The sequence below is a fragment of the Microcaecilia unicolor genome, chromosome 1, assembly GCF_901765095.1.
Source record: "Microcaecilia unicolor chromosome 1, aMicUni1.1, whole genome shotgun sequence".
Lineage (NCBI taxonomy): Eukaryota > Metazoa > Chordata > Amphibia > Gymnophiona > Siphonopidae > Microcaecilia > Microcaecilia unicolor.
This window is the reverse complement of record NC_044031.1, coordinates 617,281,573-617,296,057: the sequence shown is the minus strand read 5'-3', so window position 1 is coordinate 617,296,057 and position 14,485 is coordinate 617,281,573. Positions and strand designations below refer to the sequence as shown.

At 45.6% G+C, this 14,485-nt stretch overlaps 1 protein-coding gene across 1 annotated transcript in view; it reads right to left on the bottom strand.

The window, feature by feature from the left end:
- ARHGAP39 (Rho GTPase activating protein 39) overlaps positions 1-14,485 on the bottom strand; it is a 503,675-nt gene that overhangs the window by 123,211 nt on the left and 365,979 nt on the right. Inside the window, exon 7 of the mRNA XM_030219972.1 lies at positions 10,512-10,711. Within this exon, the coding sequence (XP_030075832.1) occupies positions 10,512-10,711 (200 nt within the window). The remainder of the gene's footprint in view (positions 1-10,511; positions 10,712-14,485) is intronic.

The following is a 14,485-nucleotide window of genomic DNA, read 5'->3' as shown; positions in this document are numbered from 1 at the left end:
TGTGTGACCACCACCTGCTGAGATAGAGAACATACTGAGGAGTTTCCGGCAGCACATGACCACATATAGGGAGGCAAAAGTTTGCTCTCTATCTCCACCTGCTGGTAGATGGACACAACCCACCAGTCTATGGATTGATCAGCTTGATGATATGGAAAGGGCTGTTTGAAATCACCCTGCTCGCTGGCAGAAATTACAACAAATATGGGAACCCTTATGGACAGTGCTACCACATGCAGTTGGATTTTAAATTGTTAAACTTATGGTTAACTACATGATTCTCAGTTTATTGTGTTTAATTTCAGTCTTGGATAAGAGCCCACCAAGCCTAGAAGTTCCAATAAGTCTTCTTTGAGGAAAGGGAGAAGGAATGTGGCTTCTGGGGTACATATATTTGAAAATACTGCTGTTATTACTAATTGTTATTTTGCTGCTTCTTGTTTCTCAAAAAATATATTTAAATAAACATGTATAAAAGAAAATCCATGCTCCAGAGCTTATAATCTAGTCAAGACAAACACACACACACACACACACACACAACAAACAAGACATTCTAATGAAAGGTTTATCATTAGATGATGAGGAAGTGAAATATATTAGAGGTCAATATTCAACTGCATAGCAAACATATAATTTAAAATGACTAACAATTTCAAGTCATATATATATTCGGTAATACTATCCTCTTAGATAGTGCCGCTGAATATCCATGCATACTTTGAAACATATTATACTAGTATATAATGTATATTATCTATATAAATAAATCCCACCTTGAACGTTCTGAAACTCCCTCCAACTGTGGCAGTGAAGTCCTGAACTGCTGTAGTCCTCCTGGCTATTCGGACTACTCACCACCGCCCTCAGCCACGCCCCTTCTGCGACCTACGCCACGCCCCAACTGGACATAAAAAGCACCATGAACGTTCTGAACCACACTTTGAAGCTTCAAAAGTTTGTATGTTCGAAGCTCTGTAACCACTTTTAACCACAGTACATCTGGGCGCCGCCATGATCTGAAACGAGCGTCACAGCTGCAACACACCAATAGGAATACAACAAGGGAGGAGCGTCTGAGGCGAAGGCGTCAGTCGCCGTTGCCACGCAACGGAATGCAATCACGCGTCATGCACCTATCAAACAACTCAAACAAAAGAAGGGGCGGACCTACGGCTCGCACAGCACGAGACTGTGCCGCCCAGCTGAGGAGAATACCGCTGCCCTGACAGTGCTATCCTGCAGAACCTGCCGCTCCGAACTGCCATCCGAACCCGCACCAACAAACAAAAAAAGTGAACAGACAGCCTCCAGCAGCCTTCGGGATACACACTAACAAAAAAAAAAAAAACCCCCCGTGAAGAAACAGCCTCCAGCAGCCTTCGGGACACACACTAACCCAAAAAAAAAACCCCCCCGTGAAGAAACAGCCTCCAGCAGCCTTCGGGACACACACTAACCCAAAAAAAAAACCCCCCCCCGTGAAGAAACAGCCTCCAGCAGCCTTCGGGACACACACTAACCCCCCAAAAAAAAAAAAACGTGAAGAAACAGCCTCCAGCAGCCTTCGGGACACACACTAATCCAAAAAAAAAAAAAAAAACCTGAAGAAACAGCCTCCAGCAGCCTTCGGGACACACACTAACCCCCCCCCCCCCAAAAAAAAACGTGAAGAAACAGCCTCCAGCAGCCTTCGGGACACACACTAACCCCCCCCCAAAAAAAACCCTGAAGAAACAGCCTCCAGCAGCCTTCGGGACACACACTAACCCCCCCCAAAAAAAAAAACGTGAAGAAACAGCCTCCAGCAGCCTTCGGGACACACACTAACCCAAAAAAAAACCCCCCCCCCCCGTGAAGAAACAGCCTCCAGCAGCCTTCGGGACACACACTAACCCCCCCAAAAAAAAAAAACGTGAAGAAACAGCCTCCAGCAGCCTTCGGGACACACACTAATCCAAAAAAAAAAAAAAAACGTGAAGAAACAGCCTCCAGCAGCCTTCGGGACACACACTAACCCCCCCAAAAAAAAAAAACCTGAAGAAAGCCTCCAGCAGCCTTCGGGACACACACTAACAAAACAAAAAAAAAAAAAGGTGAATAAACAGCCTCCAGCCGCCTCAACAGGGGACTTCACAAAAACTGAAAGCAGGAAGATAAAACCAACTGCAGTCTTCTCTGGACCAGGTTCACAGCCGCCCTGAACCGCCCTGATACTGCAGCAGTAACAACAGGGCAAGCTGGATGAGGTTCACTTTAAGGGAGGGGGCATGGAACTTGAAGGGGAGACAGACAAACACATGGAGAGGGGGTGAGAGAACAGAATGGGAGGGAAGGGGAGAGGAAAAATTATGCAGATGGAGGGCATAAAGAGAGCACAATCCCTGGATAAAAGAAATAATTCAAAACAGAAACACAGGGGGGGGGCACCCTTACATTGCCACTCACAGGAGGGAAGGGGGGAAAACTAACAGAAAGGGGGCGACTGCACTTCACACAGAAGGAGGGGGCCGTGCACACATACACACAGTCTTTCACTCTCTGTGTCACTGTGACACACACTCTCTCGAACACACACACACACACACTCTGTCTCACTGTCACACCCACATTCTCACACAGGCATACACAAAACTCCTTTTTGTTTTCTTTTGTTTATACTTGCACAGCTGATAGCTGCTCGCTGCCTGCCGTGCCCCTCTTCCTTTTTACAAACATTATGCCACTTTTCCTCTTTTTCCCTCTTTTCTTTCTCTACAAACATGACAAGGGGGTTGGAACAGGAGGTCCTGCACAGCTCTCTCCACTGTTGCCACAGGCTAAGCAACAGTTCAGGCACAAGGAGGGGAGGATGAGGGCCAGAACAGGTACACAGACCACAGATGGAGGCGGAGGAGGGGGTCCTGACAGCACAGGTGAAGGGGGGAGGGGCGACCCACAGCCCTGAGAGAAGGGCTGTAGGGAGACCTGAAAGGAGGGGGGGAGACTGACCAGACAGGGAAATGAGGGGTTCTGCGACAACACAGTGGCAGACGCAGACGGAGGGGGGTCCTTCCAGCCAACATAGGGAGGGGGGGGGGGGATGTATCTCCGTCACACACACTATCTCTCACACACACTCTCTCTCTCTCTCACACACTGACTGTCTCTCTCACTCTCTAACACTGTCTACAACACACACTATGTCTCACACTCGATCACATTCACTCTCTATGTGTCACACAGTCACTGTCAAACACTCTATCACTCTCATACACTCTCGCTCTCGCTCACATACCCACTCAAACACACTGTCAATCTCACACACACACTCTCTAACAGACACACTTGCAGCCACACACATTCAATCTGTCTCTCTCACAAAGTCACTCTCACACACACACTCTCTCAAACATACACACTCCGAGGAAAACCTTGCTAGCGCCCGTTTCATTTGTGTCGGAAACGGGCCTTATTTACTAGTATTCTATATTATCCTATATAATAATTTGCACCTCCGACATTCTACGTCTGGATGCCTGGGTTCGTAACGTCCATTCCCACTCATTGCCCCGCCCTCGCGTCAAAACATAAAGACATCAGAGGGCGGAACAATGAGGGGGAAGGGAACGTTGGAGGCGAGATGATGTCAGGAGGAGAGAATCGTTGGACATCGAGGGGAGGGAGGGAGGAAGGGAAGGGGAGGGCAGAGCAGAGGAGAATTGATGGACATGGATGGGATGGGAGGACAGTCACAGGCGCCCCGTATAAGAGTCTTGGGGAAGCCCAACCGTGACCTTCCCCTGGCTGCTGCCCCATCAAACGCAGGGCTGCCTGGCGCAGCAGCGCTGCAGCCAGGCAGCTCTTGGACAGTCCCCTCCACTCCTTCCCACCCTCAGATCCCCGATCGACAGCCCTCCTCTCCGTTCCTCCCCCCCCCCCCTTGTGCGTTTAACCCTTTTACTTTCAGGTGCAGCAACGGCAGTGAAGAGGACAACACAGCGGGCTCACCTCCAGCTTCTCCCTTCCCTCACACAGTGTCCCGCCTTCTGCGATGATGCACTTCCTGTTTCTGTGAGGGTGGGACACTGTGTGAGGGAAAGGAGAAGCTGTGCTGTCCTCTTCACTGCCGTCGCTGAGCCTGAAAGTAAAAGGGTTAAACGTGCTGGGGGGGGGGGGGAGGAATGGAGAGGAGGGCTGTCAAGCGAGCTGAGAGAGGGCAGGGAGAATTGCTAGACATGGATGGGAGGGCAGGGGGAGAGAAGAGATTGCTGGAATTGGACAGGAGGGCAGGGGGAGAAGAGATTGCTGAACAGGAGAGGAGGGGAGGGGAGGGCAGGGGGAAAGAAGAGATCGCTGGACAGGACAGAAGGGGAGGGCAGGGGAGAGAGGAGAATTGCTGGACATGGATGGATGGAGGGGAGGGGGCAGGGAGAGAGAAGAATTGATGGACATGGATGGATGGAGGAGACAGGGGAGAGAGCAAATTTGCTGGATATTTATTTATTTATTTATTGTTTGCATTTGTATCCCACATTTTCCCACCTCTTTGCGGGCTCAGTGTGGCTTACAATAAGATATGAATAAAGAGAATACAGTTGTTACAAATTGGTTAAGGGTTACATTGTACAAGTTATGCGAGATAATCGAATTATCATTAGGAATATCACAATGGGACATCAACCGGGAGACTTTGGGAGGAGACAATAGGAAGCTTAAGGGCAGTGTTAAGACATATAGGCACATGGTGTACCTATTCCTGTAAGTATATGTATGAGTAATGTGGAATTAGGGGGGATGAGAGATCATGAGTGGATGTGTGATGCATTGATGTAAGTGAGTGTAGACTCTATGTGTTTTGGTTTTTTCCGTAGATTGTCTCAAACAAATGGGTCTTCAGTAATCTGCGGAAGGATGCTTGTTCGTGGATCGCTCTTAAGTTGCATGGCAGTGAGTTCCAAAGCTGCGTGCTCGTGTGAGAAAAGGTTGACGCGTGTAGCGTCTTGTATTTCACGCCCTTGAAAGTAGGGAAATGGAGGTTGAGGTATGTTCGGGAAGATCTCCTAGCATTTCTGGGTGGTAGGTCAATCAACTCGGACATGTAGGCTGGGGCTTCGCCGTAAATGATCTTGTGGACTAGTGTGCATACCTTAAAGGTGATGCGTTCCTTCAGTGGAAGCCAGTGTAGTTTCTCTCGTAGTGGTGTTGCCCTTTCATATTTTGGTTTTCCGAAGATGAGTCTGGCTGCTGTGTTCTGGGCTGTTTGAAGTTTCCTCAGTGTTTGCTCTTTGCAGCCTGCGTATAATGAGTTGCAGTAATCCAGATGGCTGAGGACGAGGGATTGCACTAGGTTACGAAAGACGAATCTTGGGAAGAGTGGTCTTATCCTTTTCAGTTTCCACATGCAGTAGAACATCTTCTTAGTTGTGTTGTTTGCGTGGGTTTCAAGTGTTATGTGGCGGTCGATAGTGACTCCAAGGATTTTTAGCGTTTCTGAGATTGGAAGGTTTAGGTTTGGTGTGTTTATCGCGTTGAATATGGATGAATGGAGAAGAGGGCAGGGGAGAATGGAGAGTTGCTGGACATGAATGGATGGAGGAGAGGGCAGGGGAGAGTTGCTGGACATGGATGGATGAATGGGGGCAGGGGAGAGAGGAAATTTGCTGGATATGGGTGGATGGAGGAGAGGGCAGGGGAGAATGGAGAGTTCCTGGACATGGATGGATGGAGGGGAGGAAAGTCAGGAAGGGGATGCACATGGATGGAGGGGAGGGAACAGAGGAGAAATGCTGGACATGGATTGAGAGGAGGGAACAGAGGAGACATGCTGGACATGGATGGAGTCTGTGTACTCTTTATCTTTTAAAAAATACTATAAATAAAAATCACAAAAAAAAGAAAGATTAAAACAAAAAAAAAAAACACATAGAAAAAACAATCCATATCTCATACCCCTGGAGCATATTACTCATTATACACCCTTCCCAATTATTACTTATCATGACAGAACATTTCTCCTAATGGTTCCCTTAAAAACATAATCGCCATTACATGATAACCTTGCTAGCGCCCGTTTCATTTGTGTGAGAAACGGGCCTTTTTTACTAGTAATATATAAAAAGGTCCATTTTAGATTGATGTCTCATTTCCGCTCTCTACATTCAAAGTTGGGATGTGTATAATTCCGGTAATATTTTAATCCCTAACCTTCACAAAGGTACAGCACTTAGATTTCACTACAAGATCCCTATTCTTTGAGGTAAGAGCCAGGAGTGGAGGAGTAGCCTAGTGGTTAATGCAGTGGACTTTGATCCTGGAGAACTGAGTTCGATTCCCACTGCAGCTCCTTGTGTGACTCTGGGCAAGTCACCTAACCCTCCATTGCCCCTGGTACAAAATAAGTACCTGAATATATGTAAACCGCTTTGAATATAGCTGCAAAAACCTCAGAAAGGCAGTATATATCAAGTCCCATTTCCCTTTCCCTATGTAATTTAGATCTAAGTAGGCAAATTTATAACTGGGTGCCACAATTATTCTGTCATACACATTTAAATACTGGCCTTGCTTAGGCCCAGCCCATTCTCCTCCCCAGTAAACACCCCCTTTGCACTTAAACGTCAAGACATTTGTGCACATACTTTATAGAATACTATTGGCTCTCCTAGCACTTACATACTACTACTACTTAACATGCATTAAATGTACAATCATCTGCATAAATGCTAGCATTCTAACAATTTTTTTAAAAACGAACTTTATTGGATTTTTCATATAAACAATATACAAACATGCAATGCAAGCCACATGACCTGCCCCAAATCTAAAAATAACATACTGTGAGCACTCTGGAGGGCTGGTGCGAGGGAAAGGGGATAGTGGGTCTTTCAGCCGGCATCATCCCCGTTCATTCAGCCCAGCTAGGAGAACAGGGCGCCATCTAGGGATCAAACTGCCAGGGAAAGCTGTAATGCAGGAGAAAAACTACACTTCCCAGAAGCCAGTGCAGGGTCAGCTGAACTCCCAGGAGGGGGAGGGTGGAGTGACTGATTGGGAGATGAGGTCTGATCCTGGATATGGGGAACAGCTGGTGGAGCTTGGGGAGGAGGAGATGGAGTGGAATAAAGAGGAGGTAGAAGGAGAAGGTAAGAAGGAGTGCATGGAGGTTGGAGGGTTTGCTCAAACTTCCTCAGGAAAGGTAAAGGCTTTGGTGGCGGGAGTGTGGCCCAAGCTGTGCATACTTGGAGAGGATAAAATAATCCAGTGGGGAAGCCACTGGTGGAAGAAACTAACCCATAAACTATCTAAGGGTAGAAGATAGTGCTGTTGAGGGGAGGCTACAATTGGGAGCAAGACAAAGGTTTGCTGGGTGTGATATTCTGAGTTAAGATTGGACTGTGTTAATAAGCTGAATGTGGAAAAACTGAACTGACTCTTGCATTCTTGATGAAGAAACTGCTTGAAGATTAAAGCTGTATTAAAAGATGCTGAGAGAATAAAGACCTGTGGTTTTCAAGAACTATAAGACTGCTGGAGTTTTGTGTGTCCCAGTCGTGAGCGGATCCTGGGCGCAGGTCAGCTGGGCAGCAGTTAAACTAGGACAAGCAGTGCAGCAAGGCGGTGGTTGCAGCTCGTACCGGGGAAAAGCTAGCCAAGCTAAGCAGGGTCGACCCCGGCTCTCACCTGGAAGGGTGACCTGGTTACAATACACAAAAGATCCCAGAAGTATCCAGTGAACACCCTTGAACCCTAACCCTCCCTGTGTAACAACACTGAGGAACATTTTCAAAAGGATGTCTAGGTTAAAAAAGCCCCATAATAAAACCCTACAAAAAAAAAAAAAAAAAAACAACATCTCAAAAAAATCACCCAATAATGGATAGAGACCAGTGCAAGTTTTCATGTGCTTCTAGATGGCATGTGTATGTGTGTTCTGCTTGTTCCTTGCAATTTATTGGAACTGTTCAAGGTGTATAACTACAACTTGAAGCACTTTTCCTGGAGAAAAGATCCCATGGCATGTGCTGTTGCAGATTTCAAAGAACATACCATGCTAATTAAGGTATTTTTGTCCATTTGGTGTATGGTGCTGTATTTTCCTGACAGTGGAAACCAGTGCTCTATCTAACCCTAGAAATAGCTAGCATAGGCAGTGACGGTATAGTGGAGGAGCAGCCTAATGATTAGTACAGTGGGCTAAGCAGCTCCTTGTGACTCTGGGCAAATCACTTAACCCTCCATTGTCCCAGGTACAAAAACAGATTGTGAGCCCAGTATGAGAGTACCTGCATAGAATTTGCAAACAGAAAGGCGGTACATCAAGTCCATGACCCTTTACCCCTTCCGCAACACAGCTACCTGTAGGGTATCTGTTTGTGTAGCTCTACAAGGTGTATGTGGTGCTCTACAGACACATAGTCACTGCTTTTTGAAGCATACAGTCTAATAAAACACAAACAAGATAACTAGGCCTCAAAGTTAAAGCTGCGGTGCCAGGCTCATTAGGTCTCAGCGCCTTGCAGTTATCTATGGGAGCATCCCATGGGTAAGGAAAGGAGGTCATACCAACCTTTGATAACCTCTGTGGAGATTGTCAGTAATGGTATGTTAATAATGGGCAGCCATTCATTGGGAGCGGGATTGAGGCATCTGCTTTTTTTTGGTTTGTTTGTTTTACATAGGCCACTAAGTGCTTGTCAGATGGTTCAAATATGAATGCCATAAATACCAGTGGCCTTTTGAGTCTGTGAAATGGGATGTTTCACAGGGAAGTTCCTAGAACAAAGTCTCTTGAATGTAAAGCAAAAGGACCATGTTTCTATTTGTTTAAGATGAGGGATAGAAACAAGAAAACTAAGCAATCAATCAATATTTTAAGGACTGGGGAGAAAATCCATCCTCCTTGCTTTTTCCACATTAAAAATTATTTTTTTAATAGAACCAGAGAAAATGACAACAAAGACCATATGGTACATCCTGCCCATCCATACCAGCTATTAATCGCTACTGCCCCTTCCTCTTCCTTAGAGATCCACTATGCTTGTCCCATACTCTTTTGAATTCAGATAGTCCTAGTCTCCTGCACTTCCACTGGGAGGCCATTTCATGCATCCACCATCCTTTTTGTAAAGAAGTATTTCCATTACATTGCACCTGAGGCTATCCCCCTTTACCTTCATCCTAGTTCCAGAGCTTCCTTTTCAATTGAAAGAGTCCTGCCTACTGTGCATTCATTTCAGGGAGATATCTAAATGTTTATCTCTTACTAGGATAAATATTGATATCTTTGTCCTCATATGAAATGGTGGAGTAGCCTAATGATTAGTGCAGTGGGCTGAGAACCTGGGGGAACTGAGTTTGACTCCTACTGTGGCTCCTCTCCTACTTTGCTGGCTTCCACTGTGATTCAAATCAGACTGTTCTAGTGCATGTGACTCATGAATTCCAGGTCAGCTAGTGTGGCTGCTTTTGCATTGAATTAGCTGTCTGTATGCGGTCTCTGGGCTATCCTTATAAAGGGTATGAGACAACTTCTCTATGAGGAAAGGCTAAAGTGGCTAGAGCCCTTCAGCTTGGAGAAGAGATGGCTGAGGGGAGATACGATAGAGGTCTATAAAATAATGAGTGGAGAGGAACGGGTAGATCTCATGCATATTCAAAGGGGAAATCCTGAAAATCTGACTGGTCTAGGATGCGAGGTGCAAAAGTAGAGTGAAAGGGAAGTACTGGAGTGAGGTGCACACTCACCCCACAGAAATGCACTCACCATGCCCCAAATTATTAGGAGGTAGGGAAGAAGAGAGGCAGAAAACTGAAAAATATTGTGAGAGAATTTCATCCCTGTTGAATAAGTCATGAAGGAATGGACAAAGGGGGCAATTCTATAACATAGGCGTTAACATTTATGTGCCTCTTACATGTGTAAATTATTTACTGAAGAACTGCTCCCACTTATGCCAACTCCAATCTTAATATGACTGATGCTGGAAGTCCCAGAAGCCATTCTGAAGGAGGAGTGGAACCAGGCAGAAATGAGAGGGCTTTGTTCCTGCCACTACACCACCAGGGTTTCTTCAGGTAAGGCCTACAGGTGGTCACTGGAGGGGGGGCGAGGAGGGGAGTGTGATCACAGGACGTGTTTGGCAGAGTGACTGCCAGGAAGGGACGGAGAATGATGCAGGGGGGAGGGGGAGAGTTTCAGTTTCAGCCCAAAATGCACTGGCATTTTCAGCTGAAACCCAAACCTGGATTTCGGGCTGGTTTTGGTGCCGAATCAGAAACTGAAATTTGATCGACATCTAAAGTGCCTGGGCCTAAATGTTAGACTAGTATTCTTTGAAGGAAAGGAGAAGCCTATGTTCCTTTCTAGAATAGGTTGCTACCAGGTGCCCTATTAGAGAATTGCCCTTCATATGTCTAGTGCTCTCGCTGTTTGAAGTCCATCCAACCCAGTACAATATCTGAAGTGCAGTGCAATGCTACTCTTCACATTCATATTCTATAGAACAAACAATAAGGGTAGTAGATTGTACCTGAAAATGCCCTCTGTCTGATCTCCATTCAGTGCCAGCACTTCTTCAGACAGTCTGGTTTGCACCCAGGGTAGCTGCCTCTCAGGGTATCTTTCCTTCTGCATATTCATGATTTCTTGCAGAGAGCTCCCAAACATAGAAGGACTAAACACTGCATTCCTTGCATGCCGAATCTCTTCAATATTTGGCTTCTTCAAACCCTTTAATTTCAGGCACAATGAAAACAAAAATGATAAATACATAAGGTGGGAGTAATTATATAAAGTATTTTCCACACATGAACAATGCTTTTTTTGCGCCGGTACAGCATACCGGCACCTTTTTTCCCAGGGCCGACTCAGCTTCCCGATAGCTCTCCTCCATGTTTCTGCCGCCCTGTGTTTAAATCTTTTATTTTACCTCAAGTCGTATCGGTGGCAGTGAAAGCAGCAGCAGGCTCACCTCCAGCCTTCCCTTTCCTCTCAGTGTCCTACCCTCGCGGAAACAGGAATTACATCAGAGGAAGGCGGGACACAGTGAGAGGGAAGGGAAGGCGAGCCTGCTGCTGCTTTCACTGCCACCGCTGCGACTCGAGGTAAAATAAAAGATTTAAACGCAGGGTGGCAGAAATGGAAAGAAGGGCTATCGGGAAGTTGAGGGCGGGCAGGTGGAGGCTAGGGCGAGTGACTGCACATGGATGGGAGGGGAGGATAGGAGGCAAAGAATTGCTGGACAAGGAGGGTAGGGAAGAGGAGAATCGCTGAACATGGATGGTTAGGGGAGGGCAGGGGCAAAGAAGAATCGCTGGACATGGATGGGAGGGGAGGGCAGGGAACAGAGGAGAAATCACTGGACATGGATGGTTAGGGGAGGGCAGAGGAGAATAGCTGGACATGGATGCGAAGGGAGGGCAGAGAAGAATGGCTGGACATGGATGGGAGAGGAGGGAAGGGCAGGGGTAGAGGAGAGTTGCTGGACATGGATGGATGGCGGGGAGGGCAGGAGAAATGCTGGACATGGGATGGAGGAAAGGGAAGACAGGAAGGAGATGCACATGGATGGAGGGAAGAGAGGAGAAATGTTGGACATGGATGGAGTGGAGGGCAGGGAAGAGAGGAAAAATGTTGGTGGGAATGAAAGACAGAGGAAAGAGATGCACACGGATGGAGGGGAAGGGAGAGAGAAGAAATGCTGGACATGGATGGAGGGGAGGGAAGACAGAGGAAGTAGATGCACATGGATGGAGTGGAGGGAGAGGAGAAATGCTGGACATGAATGGAGAGGAGGGAAGACAGAGGAGGAGGTGTACATGGATTTAGGGGAGAGAGGAGAAATTCTGGACATAGATGGAGGGGAGGGAAGACAGAGGAAGGATATGCACAAGGATAGAGGGGAGGGGGGAGAGATTGAAATGCTGGACACGGATGGAGGGGAGAGAGTTGAAATGCTGGACATGGATGGAGGGAAGGGAAGAGAGATGAACATGGATGGAGGGGAGGAGAGAGGAGAAATGCTGGACATGGATGGAGGGGGAAGAGGAAAAATGCTGGACATGGATGGATGAGAGGGAAGAGATGCATATGGATGGAGGGGAGGGAAGAAAGAGGAAGAAGATGCATACTGACAAAGATGAGGGAAAGGGAAAAGAGGAGAAAAACTGCACATAGATGGAGAAAATAGGCAAAAGCTGGATCCACTCTATACCTTCTCCAGTTAAGTCTGTGGAAGATCCAGCTTTTACCTATGGATGTAGAGCAAGAAATGAAGAAGAAAGGAGGAAAGTAAATAAATAAATGGAAAGGAAGCCCTGGAAACAAAGTTAAGGGAACAGATAGTGAGTTGCAGAATCAGAGACTGGGACCAACATGATCAGAAAAACAAAGTCACCAGACAACAAAGGTAGAAAAAATTATTTTATTTTCATTTTAGTGTTTGGAATGTGTCCAATTTGAGAATTTACATCTGTTGACTTATTTTGCACTGGGTATACTGGAGCTGTAACAGCTTACAGAAATTATTTATAATGAAAAAAAATCACATTTTTTCTCCTATACTTGTATAGTATTTTCAATGATACCTGTTTATAAGCGCCAGGGCTGTTATAAGGGGTGTGGCTACCATATGGGAGGAGCCATAGATGGTGACCCTGCTCATAATGAGTATCGGTACCTTTTTTTCCTACAAAAAAAGCACTGCACATGAAGCACTGCTTCTTGCCTTCTACCAAAGTTCTGACTGCAGCAATCAGAAGCCTATGAGAGGTCTGACATGGACATCCTGCCTTTTATCAGAATTCCTCCTACTATAGATGACATTAGTAGTGTATTTTAAATTTTATTCATCTCTGCAGCAAACACCAAGGGTGTACGCCTACGAACAGTGCACAAGCAGCAGACCATGCTCCTTAGTGCATTCTTTCATGCCCATCCTGAGCGTGAACCCTTCTATCTGTTATGTCTCCTCCTTTGCATTTTTTCTGTTCTTGGTTTATTTTGCTTTTAAGGGCAGCATTCTTCATGTCTTTCAACACTCACATTCCAGTGATCTGGGGCACAGCCCACTTTGGCCTTATCCTAAATATCACTCCCAGGTGAGAACTTTAATTACTCTGTTTACTATAATTCTTCAGGAACCCACAACTTCTACCACTGCATGTAAATTACATACAGGTCTTGTTAATGTCAGATCATTGTGTTCCAAACATCATTCAATTAAAGACTTGTTTCTTGAATATAATTTTGATATTCTCTGTTTTACCGAAACCTGGCTTACAGATGCTGAATCCTCCTACTTGATTCAGGATACTCCTATTGGTGTGAAATACTTTTTTGTTAATCTGGACGGGAAAGTGAGGTGGGGATTAAGCTATTATATATGCAGATTCCTTAATCTTGAGTGCACTGATATACTGTCTCATCCTTTCATTGAAGATATGTCTCTTAGGTTAGAATCATTACTACCTATTGACTTTATTCTAATCTATCATCCTCCTCCTCCTCCTGCCACTTCAAACAGCATTGCAGACCTATAGGCTATTCTGGCATATCTGATTTTAGAAGTTTTACAACCAGTTGTATTAGGTGACTTTAATATTCATTCAAAAGATACTACAGTACCTTTTGTATCAGACTTCCTTAACTGCATTTCAGTAGTTTAACATGTAACTATTCTCCACTCACTCTGCAGAACACACTTTGGATGGTATCTTCTATTCACTCATCTATTATCCTAGATAGATTTTATTTGGCACCTCTCCCCTGGACACATCATATCATCATCATCATTTTTTTTTACATTTTTGTAACATAGTAGATGACGGCAGAAAAAGACCTGCACGGTCCATCCAGTCTGCCCAACAAGATAACTCATATTTGCTGCTTTTTGTGTATACCCTACTTTGATTTGTACCTGTGCTCTTCAGGGCACAGACTGTATAAGTCTGCCCAGCACTATCCCCGCCTCCCAACCACCGGCTCTGGCGTGTAGTGGCTATAAACCCATACCATCATCTTATCCAGGAGTGTATGTGTAAAAGATTTCTCCATTCAAGGCAGGATGTCATGCGAGGAAAATGAAATATAAGGCTTCCTTGTTTGAGACATTTACAGAGGGAGGACACCCAGGCTTCTCCTAGCGCCTCCTACACTTGTCTTTTTACCTCTAAAGCTCCTAGCAGAGATAGCAAGGGATTTGTAACCTAACTATGGCATCATCTGGACATGATTTGGATCTCTCTTGACTCTTTTCAGCTTTATCTTTGGATGAACACGTTTTGTGTTATAATTCATCTTTGTCCACTATCTTGGATACTGTGGGGCTCATTTTCAAAGCACTTAGACTTACAAAGTTCTGTCGGTTACTATGAAACTTTGAGAGTCTAAGTGCTTTGAAAATACTCCTCCATAGCACCATACAAAGCCTACAATTCTTCCTCTAGGAAAAAGGAAATATAGTATGATAGTAATTTTATCTTAATGAAATGTCAGGTTCATTAC